This window comes from Battus philenor, unplaced genomic scaffold, assembly GCF_028537555.1.
Source record: "Battus philenor isolate CCGP_79_NKW_IND1 unplaced genomic scaffold, ilBatPhil1.0.hap1 SCAF_11, whole genome shotgun sequence".
In the NCBI taxonomy this organism is placed as follows: Eukaryota; Metazoa; Arthropoda; class Insecta; order Lepidoptera; family Papilionidae; genus Battus; species Battus philenor.
The window spans coordinates 6,234,995-6,259,445 of record NW_027181673.1 but is presented as its reverse complement, the minus strand read 5'-3'; the positions used below and the strand labels follow the sequence as shown (position 1 = coordinate 6,259,445).

The 24,451-nt window shown below is 33.4% G+C and overlaps 1 protein-coding gene across 2 annotated transcripts in view; it reads right to left on the bottom strand.

The window, feature by feature from the left end:
• The window catches only part of RpS19a (Ribosomal protein S19a), a 51,210-nt gene that overhangs the window by 16,334 nt on the left and 10,425 nt on the right, over positions 1–24,451 (bottom strand). Inside the window, exons 9-15 of one of the 2 annotated variants that reach the window (XM_068773212.1) lie at positions 12,583–12,845; positions 9,818–10,005; positions 6,426–6,519; positions 4,738–4,770; positions 4,160–4,423; positions 1,932–3,456; positions 209–407 (exon numbers count right to left, since the gene is read on the bottom strand). In XM_068773212.1, coding sequence (XP_068629313.1) covers positions 209–407; positions 1,932–3,456; positions 4,160–4,423; positions 4,738–4,770; positions 6,426–6,519; positions 9,818–10,005; positions 12,583–12,845 — 2,566 coding nt within the window. The remainder of the gene's footprint in view (positions 1–208; positions 408–1,931; positions 3,457–4,159; positions 4,424–4,737; positions 4,771–6,425; positions 6,520–9,817; positions 10,006–12,582; positions 12,846–24,451) is intronic. The other variant, XM_068773195.1, reaches the window with a different exon arrangement.

Below are 24,451 nucleotides of genomic sequence, written 5' to 3'. Positions count from 1 at the left end.
CATATTAGTATACGTGACCCTTATCACGATTTTGAATTTAGAGTCAAGTTCAAGACTAAAATATTTTGATAGTTTTAGCCTAATTTGTGCACTTAATAATTTTTTTCTGAAATGGACATAATTTGTCAGAGATTTGTAGGAAGGAAGTGTGCAACGAACTGAACAGTTTAGTCAAAAGCATACACCTGATAAGTTGTTGTTGACTAACCTTTCTCGTCACTCATATCGGCACAATCGAACTCGCCGTCGCAGCGCCACTGGGGTAGGTAGCAGCTGTTATCGTCGCAAGCGACTCTGGGTGGCGCGCATACGCAGCCCAGCTCGTCTGATCCGTCCCCGCAGTCGTCATTTCCATCGCACCTCCATGACGCAACTATACACTTGTCGTTTCCACACGAAAATTGATCCTGTGTGCAAATAAACCGAGTCTTTACTTACACTTTGAACAAGCGCCCTGGACTTCAAAATAGCCTTTATTTGATTTGTTAGCAAATCTGTCTACAATACCCGGCGATAAATATTTCACATCGACCTTTAGAAAGAGACAATCGGCTAATTTCGGCTTTGTAAAGCGTTATCTCTGTCGCACGAGATACAAACAGTCCGGTATTTATAACGAGCTGTTAAAAGAAGTATAATTTGCTTCTTTTGATAATTACTTTTATTCTTTGCATAAAATACACCAATTTTTCTATTAGTGGTGACTTTAGGTTGGGGTGAAATAAAATAAAAAAACTTATTCACATTATGTTTACGTATTTAATTATTTAAGAAAATTACAACTTTATATAATAAACACCATTATACCTATTGTTAAATTGAGACATTGTAATGAAACCTGACCTCTTTGAGAGCACAGATAGTGAAATGAAAGTAACTGAGAATTAGAATTGTTATTATTTTTAAAACCAATTAATTTTAATTTAATTTACTTTATTCTAATTTTATTTATTTTATGCCGATGACATATACCTTATCTCTTTGTTATTCCAAGTAAAACACGTGTTAAGGATCCAGTTACAGTCTGTTAGAAATAGATCTTTACCGACCCCGTGAATAAATCTAACGCTTACAAAGGGGCCGTGACTCCCCGTTGCTACATTTTTATTAATCCAAAGAGAAACATCATTTAAATTAATGAATAAGCAACCCTTAGAAGCCTTCCCTTTTCAAATTAAACAACTGTTATTCGAAGCTTTACACCAATCCACAGTTTTGTGGCATCAATATGGTGTTACTAAACTTTGTGTAGCACCATACTGACGTGAGCCTTTTTAGATTTACAATCCAGAACAAGTTTTAGTAATTATTTTTTATAGTAGTTTTGTTAGATTATCCTCAAAAATATAAAATAAACAGAGCAATAATATCCGAGATTCTTTTTAGATTCTGCAACATTGTCCCCGCCCACAAAAGAGTTCATGTCATGTGTCAATACTAATAGAACAGCACTATAATAAAGTACAAATGCCTATTGCACACAAAATATGCACAAGGAACGTTACCCCCAGAAAATTACAAATAAAAAAAGGTTAAAAACTATAGCGATAGACCCGAAGAGTTTAAATTGAAAATAACAGAAACTACAAAGTGAATAATTATTTTTTGTTGTAAAAGTAATTTCTGAAATCACTGTGAAACTGTATTAATTTTGCATAATTTATTTACTTTATAAGTGAAGATGTAAGTAAATAATTGTCACCACCAACGAAATAGAATAAGATATAAAAAAATTCTAGTCCACCAACAAGGTGAACAGATATCCTAATTATGTCAGAAAACGATGCAGGCGGTCGGTTTTGGAAATCTATGGGGGAGGCATACATCCAGCTGTGGACGTCGTACAGCTGAAGTAATAATGATGATTAAAAAAGTCAAATCTGTAATTTACGCCAATTTTACTTGAATATTAAGTTATCCAAAATGCTCACCGGCGCACAGGTTCCTCCTGGTTTCCTAGGACAAGTCATATTCGCGTACGGTTCAACAGAATTAGGACAAAGACATTTTCCATGCGATTTCACAAATCCATCAGGACACAAACAACTGAAGGTGTTCCCTGGTCCACCCAAGCATATTGCATCGCAACTCGTATTCTTATATGAACAAGCATTACTTCCATGTTGTATAAAGTGTGCGAACACCTTAAGACCCATCAATCCGGAAAATGAACGATTGATTGTAATCACGTTCTGTCCGGTGTCCTTATCTGCTATGAAAATGGACTTTGCCTTCCAATCATCCCAATACATTTTGTCTTTTAACACAGCCACTGCAAAAGGATGTGAAACTTTCTCGTCGTTCCAAAGTATTTTCTTGAAATATTGCCCATTCAGATCCGCGCTAGCTATATAATCCTCCATTGCATCTACCCAGTATATTCTTTCTGACATTTGATCGATTGTTATGCCATTAGGCCATTGAACGATAGGTTTCTCGAACAAACGTACTATATGAGATCCATCGAGATTTGAACGAGATACAGACGGGCTGTTTCTGTCCCAGTCTGTCCAAAACAGATAACCAGCTTTAGGATGTACAGCAATACCTCGCGGTTTAGACAATACATCAGGGCCTAATATGGTGACACGCATTCTTCCCTCACTCGACAGATCTGTTCTCACCGCTTCTATTTTTTTCCTCATTCCGTCAACAAAGAATAAAACGTTAGAAATCCAATCTAAAGCCATGCCTTCTATACTAGCTAGGTCGGTGTCGACGACTACTTCCTGAGTAAATCCGTCTTCGAAACACTGGCGACTAATTTTATCCAGCTCAATGTCGGCCCAATATATGCAATTATTTTTCATATCAAATTCAATAGCGACTATGTTCTGTTGATCCTTTATGGGATAAATAGTTGTGTTATCGGATAAATCGATCCGAGCAATTTTATCTCTCAACGCTACGAGAAGGAGTTCAGTTGGTTCGTCGAGTGGGCAAGGTATCGTGTCCGGTTCATAAGGTAAATACCCCGACGTAGTGCATACATCGCCGTCGATCTTTCTATAGCCTTTTGTACGTTGATAAAAGTGTCCTGGACGACAGTCTGCCGGAATTTTATCTGGATCATATTTGGAAGTCTTATTACGAATGCACATGTTTCGGGAAAGGACAAAACCAAAATCACATTCGAAATCTCTTCTACCGCACTCGCATATTTCCTTTTTAATTGGTCCGTCGTAATCAATGCCGTTGTAGCAATTTGTATGTGCAAGACGACGTTGGAAAATATCTCTGATTCCTAACACACACGACACTGAAGAGTTTGGAGGAGAAGGTGACCAATATTTATAGTCGTCGGACGAACAATTACGTGGGAAAGCATTTTGAAGGTCTATTGTTATAATTATCCACTGATGTTGTTCATTTGCCGAACCGAACATTGTGAACACGGTTGTATTTTCTCCAGGTTCCGTCATAAGGCCGTAAATACGTAGATCGTCAGCATTAAATCTACAAAACAAAGAATACCATAAATATTTTTATAACATTATTTATACAAATAAATTTGGTTGTGATATTAAAATGACTGCTTTTTACTACATTTTTGTTAAATTTTTGTTTGTCTGTCAGTTTGTTCCAACTAATCTCTGAAATGGCAGAATCAATTTTAATGGGAGTTATACTGATAATCCTAATGAGAAGTTAGGCTTCTTTTATCTTAGTTAAAAAGTTAAAAGTTTTCTAAAATGAAAAAAGACTTAATATGTTTTTAGTTAAATTCCATGCGGAAAAAGTGTTCCCATTTTTTCTAAGACATAGTTTATATGCTAAATCAAATTTGTTGCCCAAAATATGTAGATTATTTATTAAGCTTGTTAAAATAAATTAAACTTGTTAAAATTATAAGTAAACACCACGATTTGAAGGCGAAATACATATTAATTGCATATACACCTACTAATAGTTAATACATCCATACTGATTACATATTTTACCACGTTAATTACAAGTAATTGGCACTAAAAATTACTAATATATAAGTTGGTATATTAATTTCAAATTAAATATAGTACAATGGTGAATTACGTAAAAATTATTATTATAATGCGCCAATGCCTAAACTTTCTTATTACTGGCGTACAATACTTTTTGCCACTAATTTGTAAGAAAGAAATACAATACAAATAATGAATAATTTCAAACAACTACTTACTGGTATGAGTTCCACTCAATGCCCTCGTTAGTTGAATAAAGTATCTCTCTTGTTTCACTCAATAGTTTGAAATATTTCACAGCGACTAACACACCGCCGTGATCTCCGTAATTGAAGAAATAAAAGTCCTTAAGGATTCGCTTCCATGTGAGACCAGCGTCACGGCTCAGATAAACTCCAGGAATTCCTTTCAATGAACGTCCGACTACACCTGTAGCCATTATGATGCCCGGCGCAGATTTTGAGCTCATTATGCTCGCTGACCTAAAATTAATTTAATATTTATTTACAGTTTAAATCGGTAAGTAAATCACTGTGTATATACCTAAGGCAAAATGTAAAACCAATGTAAATGGTAAAGGGTTTCATTTGTAATAAACCAAAAAATGAAAATGCATGAAGCAACAGAAAAAATAAACTGTCCACTAGCGTCGCATTCTTATGAATCTCAAATACCACCCCTTCAAGTAACACAACACAAATGCAACCCGTTATGAATAACCCCGTGCATTACATAAAACAAATAAGCCAAATGTTATTTTTTTTATTTCACATTCTCCGCTATACTAATTGTTTACCTCATGGCATTGCTTATCACATTTCCAGGCGGGCTGTAAATAAATTTACATTTTTATTCTAACTGCAACAAAGAAACTAACAAGCGAGGTCTGTTCTATATATCCTTGTACCACTTTAACAGATAACCATTTTTAATTATTACAACACTGCCATTATTCACATATATAATCACACATATATATATAATCATTATAATTTAAGCATTAGGACGACCTGGCTGGATAAAGGCCTCCCCTACAGATTGCAACGACCTACGCTGCACTCGCCAATCCGTGTCCAGAACTATAAACATGGTTATACTATACAAATAGTTATTCTATATATGGCATATGGTACCCATATATATATATATATATATATGGTTACCATATGTACGAGAATACGTGTGTGGGAGAATACCTATGTAATAACTAAGTTCTTTTTTATTTATTTTTGTATCTTCCGAATATTCACACGTGGAAGTGATTAGTTCTATTTTTGTACATTGCAACATAGATTCGAGCTGTCAAAAGTAAACAAGATTTTTGTGTGACAATAATTTACTTAAAATTAAACCAGAATTATGTAAAATCATGAAGCCTTTACTTTTACGACTGTGTGTGTTCTATACAAGAAGTCCCAGCGCTCAAAAAAAATGTCCTGTCGGTGCACAAAATATGTTCTTTTAAAAAAAAAACCGGTTTTTATTGACCTTACTATACTTTCACTTCCACCAAAAGTACCAAAATTATGAAATTTGTTGCGTTTTTTGAGTTATCTTATCCCTCACAGATATTCTCGATATAATAGAAATACAACAAGTTGTTCAAATACCTACTGTATTTTTTTAAGAAAATCAACTTTAACAACAACATTATTTAGATAAAGTTTTAGGGCCTTTGGTGATAAAAAAATGTATAAAAATGAATGGCTAAATATTTAAAAAATATTTCCACTGAATACTGTTTATTAGGTACTTCAAAAAGACTTCTGTATCTAACTGAACAACACAATAGCCTATTTAACACGGAGGTAACAATAAGTAATCGAATAAGGGTTATCGTTTAGTTGTAAGTACATATTCCTGTTTACATATCAAGTTCAAGACGATAACGTTGCTGTATGAAGAACAATTTCTATATTACACTGCGGTTTAAAGACCCTTGCATATGTTTACACAACATTAAGATATCATAGAGCGTCATTGGAATACGTATGAAAGAAACTTTTACATTAATATTTATCATCACAGACCGGACGAAAGTAATAATTTATAACACACAAAGTAAATAAATAAATAAATAGATAATTACAGAATTATCTCACCAGTAATTATTCCGTGCACACGTCACAAGTATATATATTTAGTTGTATTAAATGTAACTTTACAAAAATATAGTGGTAAGCAAAAAAAAAAACAAAGTTTCGACTGTAGTTGTACCGCTGTACTTTGCTATCGTCACGAGGTGGAGGCCGAGGAGATAAAACATGAACCATACACTGTCGGACACGAACAAACGGAAAAAGCAGCAAGGAGCGGAACAGCAATAGGAGCCAGTGATAATCATATCATAACGTAAATGTTGTCGCGAAATTATTAGATAATTTACATCTTACGTTTATGTTGTTAACAAAAATCTTCTAGTACATCTGTCAGTCAATTCTAATGCTAACACGAAGGTATAATAAAAAAATATAACAATCTTACCTTGTAACAGGATAGAGCTGACTAAACTTCTGACAGAGATGTAAACTACACGACTCTTCACTGCCTTTCGGATCTACACAGCTGAGGGGCTTACCTAATTAAAATAAATAATTATTTAATTAATAAAATGTTGGGTAATAGTCAAAGAAAGGTAAATGGATAATAATTACAAATTAAGTCATCATCATGTTGTCGCCCACCGCAAAGCATAGGCCTATCCAAAAATCGCCACGATGATCCTGCGTTGCCTGCATATAACGACTTCCCACTAATTTGACCGTATATTAGGTCCACCTGCCTACCATATAGTGGACCTACCCACGTCGCGTCTACCGGCTCGTCGCCACCAAAAAACCTTTCGAACGATGTAACCCGCCTACTGCCACCTTAGACGCAGACGCTTCATCGATGACTTTGGTACTTCAGCGAATCTTGTTATTTCTGACTCTTTTGCTTATCCAAGCTCCAATCATACCACTCCATTGCCCTCTAAGTGACCTTATAAGACCCACCGTAAATGACCACGTCTCGGTACTGTAAGGCATCACCGGTCAACATACTCTAGTCACCTTCTTCTTCAATCATTGATGTTCCAGAACTTCCAGAATGCTGCCTCCTGAATTTGGTTTGGTGAGTGATCTTTCTCGGAGTTAATTTACAAAATTTTTAAAATTATTATTTAAATTTCATTTATGATAATCATATTTTAGGATTTGACAATGTTAAAGAGGTTTCATGCGTAATGTTTGGATAAGAACTCTTCATATTACTGGCCATAACGTATATCCATACTTAAAGAGTTGATTTATTACACGTTTAAGTTAAAATTCGAACGCCGATTCGAATTCTCGCGCCAACAGTCAGATAATCACTACAAGTGTACCACAAATGGCGAAGAAAGCCATATTATTTTGTTTTATTTAATATTTTACAAATGCAACAAGGCAAAGATCTCCACGAACGTATTTTATATTCCTCTATTTATACGAATCCATAATAATCCAATATTAACATTATAACATTTTAATCAATTAAATTGTATAATGCGACGTTAAAAATGCATATTATATGTCATCAATACATTAAATATCCATTGTGTGTATCTACAACTTACTTTGGTCGATAAAAATATTTTAATGTCGGTTTTTATATTTAAATTTGAAAGTTTAAAAATGTAATTGTGATATGTGAAAATTTATATTGCATATTTAGGTTATTCTTTCAAAAAAATGAAAAGGTTAAATATCAGACTCATTGAACGAATTTTTAAACTTGTCTATTACAAGACAAAATTATAAAATGAAATATACAGATGGAGTAAATACTCCATCTGTATATTTCATTGTAGTAGTAGGTAATTATATAAAAATAGTCATTGTATAAATAATGTATCAGGCCACTTTAATTACAATGCCTCACAGTTACTCGGCTGTTTACAATGGGGGCGTATTGTAAATGTTTACCTATTACAGCGATAAGCGGAAATAATACCAAACGATTCCTTCAAGTATAAGGCCCTTGTTTCACTTAGGCTTATCTCTCAAAAAGTAAAAAAAGTTTGTGATCACTTGAATAACATGCAATAAACAGTTGCTAATATTATTTATATCATTACCGTTTCATATGTAAATGATAATGCAAGAAAATATGTTCATTATCATTATTATTTAAGCTGTATATCCATAGCTGGACATTCCGTAAAGATTTTCAAAAAAACCAATAAGAAAGGACCTACTGTCCAGCATGTTTCGGGAAAATATTTTAATTTAATTGAAATATGCGTGGGTTAACTGAAGCGCGTTTGGTCATTTTATAGTAAGCTCATTGGTTCTTTTGTTAGAAACCTAGGGTATCTAAATTCCTATAAAAGATGGAGCAAGGTCTGGACAGTGTGACAGGTAAAGAAGACTTTCCAGAAGTAGCTATTCTAATGATACAACAGTTTGTAGTGTCAGTGTGTAGCCGAACATTGACCTAAAGGAGTAGGATAGAGCAATAGACGAGTCGCGGTTGTTAGATGGCGAATTTTGCCTTTGCAGTTTTCAATTTAATTCTATTAAAGTCAAATCAACATAAACACAAACATGTAGAAAAACTTAAAACTGGCGCATAGGTTAATGACAGATTCGCAAAACATTTTATCACTTAGCAAAACAAAGACGATACGACAATAATAAAGGCAAAAGTATAGTAAATAAAGAGTAGGAAATGTGCGCGGGCGTAGAACGTAACGTACCGCGCAGCGGTGCGGAGAGCCGCCGGTCAACCGCCATTATCATCCCAAAGAATACGAAACCCCAACATCCTCTATAATTTTACCCTAAACGTAGTTGAAAATGTGTGATAACCGTAGAACAATCAACAAGCTGATAAGTAAATTTGTTTCTAACAGAATTTACTTTTGAATAAAAAAGACGAAACCCCAACAAATCTCGGCTACTAGGCTCGTCGCTCGTAAAAACAGGTCGTCTCTGCGCTGGCGTTCCTTGTGGTTGCTTGCCCTCTGCGCCATTTGAGTAACCACCACTCAATGGACTGCAATAAGCTCCTTTAGGATCACCAAGAACTGTGTAATACTGATAGTTGTTTTTCTGTACGAGATGGTCCGAACATAAAAATATTCAGGTCAAGGTAAGCTCTGCCAACTGTCATAGGTGGAAGTAAGACTCGCTATGGGAGTTAGCAAATATTGACAATACATATCCTTTGATTTTTTTTATCCTAATTTTTGATACAAATCTTGTTAGAGCAATGTATCTGTTCAAAAACAACCTACAATTACTATACGTCATCAAAAGCAATTATTTCTTCAAGGTTAAAAGTGATTTTAAATTTCTTGAGTGCAGTTCTATTAGTGTGTTATCGATACTTCAAATATTTATAATTCACTAATGATTTAAATACATAAACATTTATTTTAACATTGGAACATAAATATTAGAATTCTTGAACCACTTAAAACAACCACACTTAAATTACGACCGAACCGAAGTTTTAGAAGGTGTCCTTGAGCTTAGTTTTTAAAACGAGATTATGGACCTTTAGCGCCTTACTTTTTTAAACACGCGACAAAAAAAGAAGAATACTCAAAATTACTTAAAATTCAAACCCTGTCTATGGATTTCTAATATTTGTATTGTATCTCTTTCAATTAAATTGTTAACCTGTTACACACTGTTATAGCGCTACAGAAACGGTTGTGCCGCGCCGTTAGGAAAGACCATCAACCCTTTAATTTGAAACTAAATTGAATTTGGAGTTTCATACCGTAATGCGATATGTATGTGTTTAAAGTTACCAGTATTGAGAATCGCCATTTTCCTATAATTTCTATGTAAATTTACTAAAAGTACAATCGCTGTATTATATTATAACTTTCATATTATCCTTACCATTTTCGTCCTCCGCCGGTGGCTTAATAGAAGACCAGGTGACTCCATGGTCAAAGGTGATAAGCGACACAAGATGCTCTGGCTCGATGTTAGCTATCAGGGACTTTGAGTTCACCTTCGACGCTATGTAAATTCCTTTAAGCCCCTCCACGCGGTACAGATCCGTGAACGCATCTTCTGTTACATCCCTGAAAATTCAATCACTTTAGCCGCAAATGTATAACGAGCAGATATTAGATATTTCGTAAAATTATAGCTAAATAAAAGAATAACCTTTTTGGAGTGCCTTTTAATTACAATAAATTTGATAGCCTTTACTTGGAACCACACAAATAATATAATTACATCTAAATATCATACGCAAGTCCAGCGCCTTGGTTCTACCCAAAAGCATTCTAAATAACACTCGAAACGTCAACGACGTAAAATAAATTAAAGGTATCATTATTATCATTTCAGCCGATAGGCACCCAACGCTTTCGACTTCCCGCGACTTGACTATGTTCTCGCTTTATCTAATAGCTATAATCCGATTTACCGCGACATAATTCTAACGAAACTACGCATATTAGTAAATTACTAAAGTGTTACCGAAACCGCTATACCGCGCATTACGTATCCACAAGAAGGGTGGAGTCCCAGACGATCCTGATGATTATGCTGTTGTTTCCTAGGTCCCCACCTCACTTCGCGCAGTAAAGTGGTTTCGATATCACTATAGTCAAGCTGATGAAGTAGTGCATATATCTAAAATAAATAATATAACAATAAACACACACGTACGTACATACATTCTTATTCAAGATGTATATACAAGGAAAATTTTACCAATAACGAAAAAATATTTGGTACCTTAATTGTACTACAAATATTATCAAAAGTTGTTTGTTATCTTCGTTTACAACGAACTTGACTTTGACCTCTACGTCTTCTCTTGTCACCGCCGCAGTAACAAGTGCTTATAAGATAAAAATAAATAAAACGTACAACTGTATCATCTTTTTTCACTCCCAATACACCTACACTTATACATGAGTGCTTATATGACAATATTTTAAAACTTGGAATACAAATATTGAAGTACTGGTAAATTGAATTATATTAGCGACTAATTTCGTATTAATTTGTATTTACAGAAACTAAGAAACTAATATGATAACTTATCCTATAAATATTAAAACATATATAGGAAAGGCTAATAAAATATTTCCGTGTATATCTTGATAGTACATATGCTTAGACACGAATAAAATGACATAATATATAAATAAGTCAGGGCAAATATTACGACAGTAAGTGCGGAAAATCTTTTAGTAAAAGATATTTTAATGAGGAATTTTTAAAAATAACGTTATTGACCCCTAAATGTTTTTTATGCCTTGACGGCATGGACCCAGACATTTAACTAGGATAGGACTAAAGAGTTATTGTCATTTATCAAGAACCATCTTGTCAAGTTTATGCACATGCAGTCATTTAGTGGTGTCTATGAAATTTACATTTTTTTTAAATATTGTTTTCAATAAAAATTTTACGAGAATTGTCAGTGTTAGAAAATTGTGGATAATGAACTGCAAACAGCACAAAAAATTCGTATAATTTCTTGTAAATTGTCCGTGACTACGGAAACCGTTCGACAAATAACTAACAAAACAGTCTATGAATTAAAAATTGCAATCTATTGTTTGGACAACAAAACACAACTAAACGGTGCACAAATAAATTGAAACCAATTTATTGCAATTTTACGTTTAAAATTATGTTCTAATTTTAGGCCTATAAACATAATTAAATTTTATTAAAAAAGTTAAACGCACGTTTTTCAAATTATGGATAATATGAATGTTTAATTGAATCTAAACTTCTATTTTCATCATACTACTATATTCCGAGGCAACAGTTATTAAAAATATTTGAATAAATCGAGTTTATTGATAAATAATGCAAATTTAGAGGTCATTCGTAGCATATTCGTCTTTTTACAAATTATAAACTTACAAATTAGTCATGCAAAATCTTAAAATTTGATGGCGAAACGTGTTACAAGGTTATTCAAGTTCTTTATGTGTTGTAAGAAATTATAATTATACTATTATTATAAAGTTAACTTGAAAATCTTTTTCGCTATGTAATACACAATACGGGGTGTCCACTCGCTTTTCCACTATATGCATTTGGCGAGTTTTTACCAGCCACATGGACGAGACCGGTGACAATTTTAAAAAATTTCTGATCACCAGAAAGGTGGATGGATGACGACCACGAGATCCATGCACTGGTGTCAAAATAGGCGTTTACATAGTCGGAGACCAGCATAGGTGGCGTAAAATAATGCGCGACAAAATTTCCAGAAAGGGTCCGTGGATTTTCTATAGTGATAAATACGACAAAAAGAGGAAGATGTAATCTATGTCTTTGAGGTGATCCAAAACCATTTTACATTCCTTTAAGTATGACATAAAATCTGTTAGATAATTATTGCAGCACCCCATTAGGGGGACCGACGACATAGTCATGGTCGCGAGAAATCGCTTGATACAGGAATCGCAGCACGGGTCAATATGATGCTCTTTGGGGAGGCCAATGCCTTAGTGTGCGTCTATCGATTAACATAACGATGATAATGTTAATCATTAATGGTTTCAGAGTAGAGGCGACGATACATAACCCATCCGCACTGGACAACAAACTATCGGTCACGATCTTTCTCAAGTTATCAGTAAGTTTACTATACCGCTATATTACGTAGAATTTAAAATACTTACTCCAGCCAACTATCCTTCCAGTTTCCTTGCGGAAAATAACATAGAACCTGTTCCAAGCTCAGTACAAAGTTGTACTGCGTGAAATCGCTGTTTATTTCCGACACATACAAGTTGGCCAGATTCTCTGTGTGCATGACTGAGATGAAAATACGTTTGTCGGTCACATCGGCGATGTGGAACTTCCTCCTGTCCAATTCAGTTTGGAACTCCGCTTTATAAAACGGTCCTCGTTGGTGGGAAATGTACAAGTCTAAAGTGTTGTTCTGTAACAAATAATTAAAATTTCATTATGCCTAGTTTATAATTAAATATTAGGCAAAAATAAAACAAATATAATCATTTTATCCTTATGACGTCTTTTAGCAGCAAAATCCCTTAAATTCCTTAGCTAAATTTACTTACAAATAGCGATATACAGCAATTACAAAATTAACGCAATCATAAGTACATTCGTGCATAATATATAAGTACAACATGTCCATTTACTAACGACACATTAATTATTAGACAGATAAAACAAGAATAATATTTTTGTAAAAGAATGAAAAGAGCGTTTCTTATAAAATTAAATTCTCCTAGAAACAAGCCATGTAGAAACCCTTCAAAATCAGGAAATTTTAAAAAGTAATTACGATTCACTTTAAAAACATTTTTCTAGATTTTTTGAACACAAAATTAATTTCTGATTTATGTCCACAAGAAGCCTTGTAGATGAACGGTAATACCAATAATGACACAAAGCTTTCTACAATTAATACTAAATTTCTATTATTCAAGGATAATCCGATTATAGGTGTAAAAGTTTAAAAGGAATGAATATATAACTCATTTACTTTCATTCACTTGCTTAGTTTAAGGTATACCCTATCCAAGAACGTAAAGATTACAGAAATACTAAAGACGCGAACAATGGTAGCCTAGCGGTAGAGGACTGAGACTTGCTATCGTAGGTTCGATTCCCGGCATACAATATTATATAATTGACACTCTATACATTAATTATATAGCATTTCCACTGCCCACAAACAAGTTTTCAGAGGTTGGGCAGTAGCACTCTCTGTGTTCCATAATACCACACTGCATTCTGCAACCCGCCTGCAAAGTGTAACGATTATGGTTGTACCCCCTATAGATATATTTGGGGAAGGCCTATGCCTGCAGTAGGCGTCTATGGGCTAATGCGACAATCTGTCCCTGCAGGCTTTGTAATGACAGAAGTTACTTGTCTGTCGCATTCCGAAAGAGCACAGCTTTTTTCACAGTTTTTTCCTAACAAATATGCTATAGATTCGACCTTTTGAAGCATTAATATCTATAACTAATGAATGTGTATATTCACAAATATTAATTTAGTTATTAATATTTGTGAATAGTAGTGGTAGTATATTTACTACGATGTAATATGTGCTTGCTATTCAAGAGAGAGAGAAATAAATCAGAAACATATACTACGTTCAATATGACAAATCACTAATTGTCATTTTAAAATGTTTGAATATTTTAAAACTTCCGAATGTTTTCGAAACTATTACTAAAAATAAAATATTGAACCAATACCTAAATCAATACTTAGTCTATTCAAGTTTATTGCAAGCACATATTTGAAATCTAGGTTACCTCTGTCTAAAATAACTAACTCTTGTCTGAATTAACAGCCGAGAATAAGCATATTATTAATAATTAATAGTAAAAGGAAATATCATTAAATTACACATGCTTTTATAATTATTACACTATAGTGAAACTTATTATTGATTTCCAAGAAAATGTATATAAGTGGTAATATTTTTAAAAGGAAAATGATGCAGGTAACTACTTCTACTAAATAAAATATAAAATGTTAGAATACGTTTGATAGCTACGTTTTAAACCTTTAAGATATATGGTTCAATTTTACGTAAATAAATATTTCTCTTTTATGCTTTATTGTTATATATACAGATACGTATAAGCTACAAATAATTTATAGTAACAAAAAAAACACAACACGTGTCCGAAACTAAATAACAGAAATACATAACTTTACCTTGAAAACTTTCAACCGTCTTTAAGTGTATTACGTATAGTATAATTTTTTAACTTTAATCGGGTTATTTTTTAAATTTATTCAACGCAGTTCAAATAAATAGTGAATATATTAAAATATTTAGAACAATGTCAGTTAACATTTTTACGTTATTATAAAAACAAATTTATCTTTTTATTGTACATGGACATGGAAAATAAAAATATGTTAAATGAAGTTTACAGGACGGTCTTATCGCAAACGCTGATTTTTTAATACAACCCTTAAATGCACTTGGTTAAGGAGAAAAGTACTATAATTGCCACGCTTGTCGGGTGAATTCGCTATCGCAGTGTGGTATTATGGTACGAAGAGGATGCTGAAATCCGTCCTCTGAAATACACAAAGTGTGAATCATGTAAGATTGTATCCCGTAAATAGAATCCGCGACCTACGATCGCAAATCTCAGTCCTCTACCACTGGGCTACCGATGCTTACAAAGAAAAATAATAACAAAACATACTACATAATTCACTCGTAAATGAACGGTTTTTGTAATTTTGGCGATCGAAACATCGCATTACTTTACTTCAGGGGGATTTACTGTACACGGGAAATCCCCTAGTAAGTCACTATCGCGTCAATACTCATTTAACATCATGGAAGCATACGCCCTATTTTTATTTAACATCTAATCACCGAGTATTATCTTGTTTATTGTCCGATATACTTTTAGATGGAAAATCAAACATCGTAATAAAACTTTTACTGATATCTATAGGAAGCGCGATAATTAATCATTATCATAATTTCAACTGTAGATCGTCCAATGCTGGAAACCAGATTGAAGCCTCTTCAAATTTCCAACAGGACCGATAGAGAGCGGCCTGCGTCCAACATCTTCTGACGACCCTATCAATGTCGTCTGTCCATCTAGTAAAAGGGCGTACTATCCTGCGCTTGCCAGTTCTAGTGTACACTGCAGAATCTGACGGCGTCAGGTGTCATCTATTTCCATATGGGAAATAGCCCAGTAGATGGCCACTTCAACATGCCGATCCACTGGGCTGTGTCTCTTACTTTTGTTCCTCTACTCTAATGCAATCTCGTGGCGAAGTCCTTGCCAATGAGGTCCAGAATAAGAGACAGTGCCGTGAGCCATCACTAGTAGCAAAAGTAAGATTCACATCATGTAATACGTTTAATGCCAATGTCATATATCAAAACGTTAATGGTACATTAATTTATTTTTTAATTTTTTCTTAAATATAACATATAAATAACTGCTAAAAGGTGTGCATGACGTCGTTACAACGAGGTAGTTGTCTATTCTTTTATTAATACCGTCGACAAAGAAGTAAACATAAGGTCTGTTTACATAAATAGTCACAGCTGTCATGAAGTCCCATAGACAGGCATGCAGTCTATTATAAGAAAACCTTTATTTAAACCTCTGCAACGTCAAATGAATACCTTTTCCAAGTATATATATATATATATATATATATATATATATATAAAGTATATATAAGTATATATATATATATATATATATATATATATATATATATATATATATATATATATATATATATATATATAAACGTGTGGAAATCACCTTGAAGCTAATTAATTATCACGATATGTATTTTGTTTACATGAGCGTCTAGACATTCAAATGAGAATCGTCATGAATAACCGCACATTAAATATGGCGATCAATAATAAGATATTTGTGTACAGGCTGGTCTGTGACAGGTATAAAAACTTTAAAGGATTAAATCTATAGCTATTTGCTGTTAATTAATGTGTAACACTCTATCCAAGATTTATAGATTACCTCTTAAACTTACTTTTAAACCCATTTCAAAACATGGATAGGGTGTAAATCCAAGATTCAAAGGTGTCAGTAATAATAAATAACATGATAATATTGAAATGAAAAGCGTTTTCAAAATTTCGACTACTGTGTAATATAATCATTTATTGTTTACTACACCTGCTGGCTCTATACCGCCGAAGCTACTTTCAGAACGATCACATTATACAGGTTGTTTTGAAATAGGTTTAAAAGTTTTATGCCTACAAGTGAGGTAATCCACCACTTTAAAGCTTTTATAACTCCATCCAATAACTATTACAATATTATATAGTTCAATGACGTGTCAACAAAAGTCGAACAAGAAACTTTATACGCATGAGATTAATTTACAATGAGTCATTGTTCGAGACAATATTCATGCCGGATGGTGTGTTTATGAATAACTGTCCAGTAACACCGCAGATACAAGTAAATTTCAATTATTAACATAGGCTGATAACGAGACAACGTCACGTTTATAAATAATTTATATTGAAATCGTTCAGTGTACATTTTTTTAAATAAAGATAATGGTATAACATTTTTCTCGTCTGTAGTAGAGTGCTACCAAAACCGCTCTACCGCGCCTTAGGTATGCTTCCGGCGAGACAAGGGAATAACACGTCGCTCCGTTATGTCAATCCACTGTCAACGATTGTGGTAAAGGTGCTCTTTTGTCCCAGCATCTACCCAGCCGTGCTTCCCCAAACTGTTTCGGTAGTTTTTACGAGCGAAACCTTACACCAATATACCCTAAACAGCCTTTATATTTGTAAATAGTGACGTAATAAACAAGTCTTTCGAACGTTAAAACAATACCTTTGAATTAAAAAAAAACATCTAAAATTTCGCATTACCACAAGCCATTGCGAAAATAATTAAAATAACATGTTTTTAATTATTTTATAATTGACAAGATCTATTCGTGTTTAATAAAAACCTGTACTAAACTAAACGCGTTATAAAAATTTGATATGGCAACATTTTATCCATCATGTCTATTCAAGTTCGGAATCGTTGAAAATAACGCGGCGCACAAAATAAAATGTTCACCGAAATAAGTTTCCTCAAAAAATTATTGCGTGATATTTAAAGCGAATATTGACTGACACGTCTTAAGGAAAGTACGTTGTTTAAATAAAATTGTTAAAATATTAGTTTATAAACTACATCATGTTTATACATCTAATATAATTTTTGTTCATACGATCTATAGATGGGTGATTGGTAATATTAGGTATAAAAGTTTTGTAGGTATGTATTGTATTGTAATGTATTGCTAACTTAATTGTAAAAAAAAATCTATTACAACCTAAAGGACGTTTATAGTAGTTATACGAGATAATAAAGCTTAAATATTAATTATAAAGTGATCATCTCAGGTCAAGGTGCGATCAGAAGCCTTGCGGCTTTGAGTTAAACAATGTAAAACAGCTGAATTGATACTAGTTTCCCTGAAACTGGACTCTTCTGGCATTCTTCTCATTATGCACACAAGAAATCATTACAACTGTTATTAAGAGGATAATGTTTAATAATCTGAATGGTTTATACAAACGATCTAGGTATTTTTGATATTTTGTTATAATATAAGGAAAATATTGTGGGCCGGTATTTTGCTTTTTTTTTCTATCCTAAAGGAAATGCAACAACTTCGAACACATACAAACATATTAAATAATACTGGACGGACTTTTAACCCTTCTTTGCATGATTTTTACTATTTTTTAAAAATAAATCAGGGTGATGTAATTAATGCTCTAGATTAAAGGAAAAATATTTAAAAAAATCCTAGTGTGAATAAAAATATGTATTATGTAAAAAACAATATGATGGAAATTTACATCATCATGCAGTTTCACATATTTAGCCCGGTACTAAATAAATAAAAAAAGTTGTTTACTTAGTCTTCTTTATTCTTAGTGATAATTCAAAAAACAATAATTATTTTATTTAAGCACCACTTGACGCCACATTTATTACACGAAATTGTAGAATAGCCTTTACATTTGGGAAATTTGCACCGGGGTGACCCACCTACTTTTGGTCAATGTTCAGCACCATCTTTTCTTATGTCTTTTGGAGGTGGTGGAGCTGGAGAATCTTTTCTTTTTTTGATTGTAATTCTTCTTCTAGTACACTGGTACCAGGACGCCCTCTTTTAGCTGCTTTGGTGGTTCCTTTGTTGCATAGCACAAAGGACAATTCATTTCTGAATTGGCCCATTGTAAGCAGACTCTTTTTAAGTTCATCTCTTTCTTGAGCATTTTTTTATAAACAATCCAAGAGTTTATAATAGCAAGATCAAATAGATGAAAAAAATACGCAAATACCACTTTTTAGACCCCGTTATTATATGATTTCTGCCCAAAAAGCTATCCATGAGATCTACTCCTCCCATATGTTTATTGTGTTCTTGGACAATAAACGGACAAGTAATATCAGTATGTATACCAGTATGATCTTGTGCTAGGAAATTTGATTACTGGCATGTATAATAATATACCAAAGAACTTATACAAATCATATTCTGTAAATGATATAGATGAACTGGGATTACTCTGTTTTTTATATAAATTTGTCTCCTTTACTAATGTTTTGATAAAATCTTCAGTGATAAAATGGTTAAAACGTTGATATGGAGTTTCTAGGTGTGATAGACCACCTGAAGCAGCAGAACTCCCCAAGAAAGTAATTTTATCTGTGTCACACACCAGATTCCTTTTTTTCCAAATCAAGTTTCTTTTGTCAAATGGAAAACTGGATGAAGACTGCAAATTAGATGAATTTGATGTGTGAGAGGGTTCTTGATCGTCTGGTTTCACAAGAGGAGGTTCAACGTCAGCAGTTTCATCCACATCGTCATCATCATTCTCCTCCTGCAACACTTATAATTTCACCAGCATCATGGTTTTCATCATCGGAATCTTGGTCATTAAGACCATCTTCTGAGAGCCAACCGCCTTATAACTTACAAAGATAATCTGCAATATCTCTTTCATTCAAGTTTCCCCAAAAAACAACATAAAATAAACATTTACAAAAAAAATTTCCCATACATTACAAGTGAAGTTACTGCATAGTGATGTAAATTTCTATCACAACGTTTTGAGAAATTCATTTATAGTGTTTTGATATAAATTGTACATAAAATAACAAAAACATAAAAACAAACCTTTTTTCCACTCATTTTCATTTTTTATTGTATTTTATATCTCCGTTTATTTCCATAAAACAATTTAAAATCTCGCTCCTTTCTTCCAGTCTCAACAAACAGCAGCATAACAAGTTCTAGGTCTGGTAATTCACAGTGACCTTTGCTATTTTTCGACAACCGCGTTTTGTTGTACGCAATAGTCGCTTAAAAAGGTGCGAGCAACAACATAGTTACGTTACAAGGGTTTTGAGTATCTTTTTTTGTTGACTAAATGTTATGATGGAAATTTCCATCACCATGCAAAGAAGGGTTAAGTCCTGGTCTCAATGGAAAGGATAATAAGCACCTTAACTAAGCATCGAGAGAGCCTTCGAGCTTATTTAAGGATATTTTATTTATACCACTGCTCCCCTTCCTATTTAAAGTTAAAATGTTGTTAACAACATAAAACATAGTCTAACGAATAACAGGCGGTTACTTAAAATACCTACAAGCCGATTCTAGCAATGCTAACATAAATATTTTAGTTCTCTATCTACATGCGGTGATGACTCAAACGGTGTAACGTATCATTTATACCTATTTTATTAACAAATGTCTTTTGGAGAATTTATGGAAAGTATAATAATTTTTTTGAATAACTAGGAGTGACATCCAGGAACAGCTAGCGACATCAAAAAATGGATATATCAAAAATAATTTCGATCAATAGGAGTCTTATCTAAAATGTGTATATATATATGTATATACTCAACAAAATCATCAACTTGATAATTAACTATCCCTGTGCCTTTTAATACAGGGGTGTCAAGGCCAAATAAACAATGCATAACTAAGTGGGATCGCAAAAAAATCAATGTTCATAGTAACAAATATTTTTATTTTGACTACTTCATATATGTAAAGTCGAATTATTTTTACGTTGTTAAACTCAACATCCTTGCTTTGATAGGATCATTCCTATTTCGGGAGAAATTTCATTTGCCGGGACTACATTAAAAATTTACTGAACAGACATAAAATAGGCCGCAAGTGTTCATATCGGGCGGCAAGTTTGACATCCCTGCTTTAATACATTCATTATTGTTTAGTGATATATGTGTTGTGGTAATTCCCCGTATAAATGCCACTTTTAAAAAAGTATGCATTGCTTTCATATAAAATAAGTTTATAATGGTCATATATTTACTAAGGCAAAAGGAGTCGCATAAATGAAAAAACGCAACCGAGGGAAACTTTCGGGGAATCCTATATTTTATTAATATAACGTTTTAATAATATTTTATCTGTATTATACCATTTGTTCTTATAAAAAGTGATTGCTTACAGATAAAGTCTTTAAAGGGATTTATTTACAGTTAATTAATATAAGGTACGTTCTATCCAAATATTAATGGTTTCACAGATTATAAATACCGAATTACTACTTATTAAAATTAAATATTGTTTATTATCTATCCCTGCAAATTAACATTTAGTTTCATAGCAGCTATCGTTTAAAACTAATTACAATTTAATTATTTGTTCCATAACTGTTAAATACGACCACCAGCTGTTTTGCACACGGTTTTATCCGTACACATTTTGATTATTTTTTATTTAAATTTTCCTTGTTACTTTTGTTTCCTTTCCTTTCATCACCGTCATTATTATTATCATTGTGTCAGCCGATAGACGCCCACTGCAATGCCCGCATTCAACGACCTTGATCATGTTGTAGTAATGATAATATAATAAGAAAACACGTCTATATTTTTTATTTATACTACTGTGTTACAAAGTAAGGTGAAATTCTCATTTAAAGCTCCAGGGTATTAAGAAGACGGGTAATTTTTTCCCCGGTTGGTAGGACTGTCTTTAACATTTACCATTTGTTTTTGTAAACATGTGTAACTCGTAACAAAGGAAAAGAGAATCGATCGATCTTTAATGTAGATGATTTTGTTGCGCAAAGAACTTGCGTTTTTGTTTGCGGAACGGATATTCTAGTGCGGACTTGTTAAAAATGTTGTGTAAGGTCTTAGGTGATAAAACAACGGCAAAAAAACTGTTATAAGTGGTACAACGAATTCAAAGCGAGTGGAGAACGCGTTGAAGACGAACCGCGCTATGGACGACCATCAACGTCTACATACGAAGGCTACCTCCAAAAAAAATCAAAGATTTTGTGCTTAAAAATCGACGATTGACAAACCTCGCTGAAAGTTTTGAAATATCATTATGCACAGCCCAAACTATTTTGAAGGAAGTTGTCTCAAACGCGTCAAATCTCGTTGTGTACCACAATCGCTTAATTCTTTCTTCAGTTCTTCGCGACTTCTTTGCCAGAAATTCAACTCATATCGTTGCACATCCACCGTATTTGCCTGATTTGGTTCTGTGCTACTTCTATTCAGCAACTCAAAAGACCATTTCGACTATGAAAAGCGTTGCCGAAAGTGTATTTTATCGGTCGGTAATTACTTTAAAGGGGATGAAATAGATTTGGAAGAATAAATAAAGAGTGTACATTTTATTAAGAAATTCACTATACTTTTTGATCACAATAGTACTTCGCCAAATTATTTGTTTAAAAAAAAAATTCATTTATTCAATTTGCTTATTAAAAGAAATATTAGTATTCGTATGGGTGCTTCAAAACCTAGTTACGCCGCTGAGTAAGCAGAGTTAATCTTTTAACAGTCAATGTGTTTATACAAAACAACAGACAATAATATTATAGAACAACGAGTACAAAAATAGTATGACTCAATGGTCGACATTTGTAGGTATAGTCGAGCTAAGAGATTTCTGTGGAAATTGAATAATACCCGGCGTGCAGTGGCAACGAACGTCAGCCGGACACAATTGTTACTAACAGGTTTCGAGATATAACTTGTGTTGGACCACATTGCTCAATAAAAACTATTTTTCTTTTAAAGATATACGCAACGAACACAATAAACAATCAACGATGTTCATAGTCTCGGACATACTATCATCATCGAGAGTTTAGTTATGGCACTTTTTCTCGTCACATATCTGCTTTTCGACACTTCCGAACACAAAAGAAAATTATGTAAATATTTTTTAAAAAAAATTTTGATTTTATACTAGGCCGTCCGTCTGTCCATCTTGTGGATAGACGTCCCACGCTACGCCGATCCGCGGTCTCCACTCTAGGACCTTAGAAGCTCACCAACTTGGTAGCCTGTACAATGCCACTCTTTGTAATTAGTAATGTCATTCAATAGAGAAGTGAAGTTAACTATGATCGATATAAGTTTTATAACCTGCATGATAGAGGGCCGATCATATCTTTAGTATACAAAACAAATAAGAGAGGAAAGCTTTTTTTACCTGTTCACATTTACAGCTTTACTTCTGACTTAGTACATTAACAAAGCTCGAGGGTTTATTAAGGAGACGCAATGTTTCTAAGTGCGCTTAACGGAGAGACTGAGCCCAAACGCCCTCTGAGACCTCGCCTTCTATTATCATCAGAAAGGCGATAAGAATTCTTTTTCTATTGTTATTAAGGAATTAGTAATCTGTAAAAGTATTGAACTATCATAATTTTTTGACTTTAAGACGTCCACAGCTGGACATAGAACTCAACGAAATTCCAACGGGCCCAGCTGCAATGGCCTGAGCCGTCGAACTTATCAAAAATGTCTGTCCACTTTCTCAAAACGATTTCAATTCAAAAAACCTTAAAGCCTTTCTTTCAACTGAATAAGCAATTTCAGAACAGAGACCAGAAGTAAACAGATGTGCCGAACAAGACACCGTAGTATGGAAAACCCTTAGTGTAATGCCAGTGGATTAACGTAGACTGATGATGATTAAATTAAGTAAATATCTTCAATACTTATCGGTTAACATAAAAATAAACGAAAACAATAATTATCTTTTGGCATACAAAGACAAAACAAGGTCAAAGCCACAAACGCCGATCATAAATACTTTCAAAACCCGGTACAGGAAAAATTATCTTATGGGCCATGATAAAACCCAAAATAACAGAACGTGACGCACAATAAATTTGATTTTAAAATCTAATTCTAATGTTACAAACATTCTTTTTTTACGTAATTTATTCAATTTATTATCTTAGGATATTTTATAGTGATCGCCCGTATAAGTAATGAGATAAGAAGAATCCAATTTAATATAAACTACAGTGAAATTGAACTACAATACGATGACATTATTAAAGCGACTAGATTTCAATGAGCCTACAAGCAAACTTGAATATTACAATATCCTTAATACAGTAGTAGAGGAATTCATTGCAAGCTTTGTTGTCACATAAAATCATTCTCTCATAATAGGATTTTTTTACAAGTTTTTGTTTCATGTACTTTTTATAACATCATTGATGGCCGCTACATAATAGCTGTATACGGTAGATATTATACACTTCGTATTGTCCACAAAATAGTAGAGTAATAGAGAGTATTAGAGAAATTTATAACAAGCTTATCTTTATAAATAGTGCTAACCTTTTTTAAAATTTATTAAAGTATTTATGCACAGAGACCAAATTGCCCTATATATATCGACTAAGTCATTTAGCCTATCGACACCTACTAAAAGGCATCCGTCAAAGATAGCTATGGGAGATATGCCATAATCGCCATGCTTGACAGGCGGGTTGGCTATCACAGTGTGGTATTATGGTACGCAGAGGACGCTGCTATCCATCCGCAAGAAATTTGCTTGTGCAGTGGCAATCCTATATAATTAATGTACAAAGTATGAATTACCTAAGATTATATTCCAAAAATTGAATCCACAACCTACGATCGCAAGTATCAGTCCTATACCGCTGTGCTACCACTGCTCGACTATGTACCGTCGTAA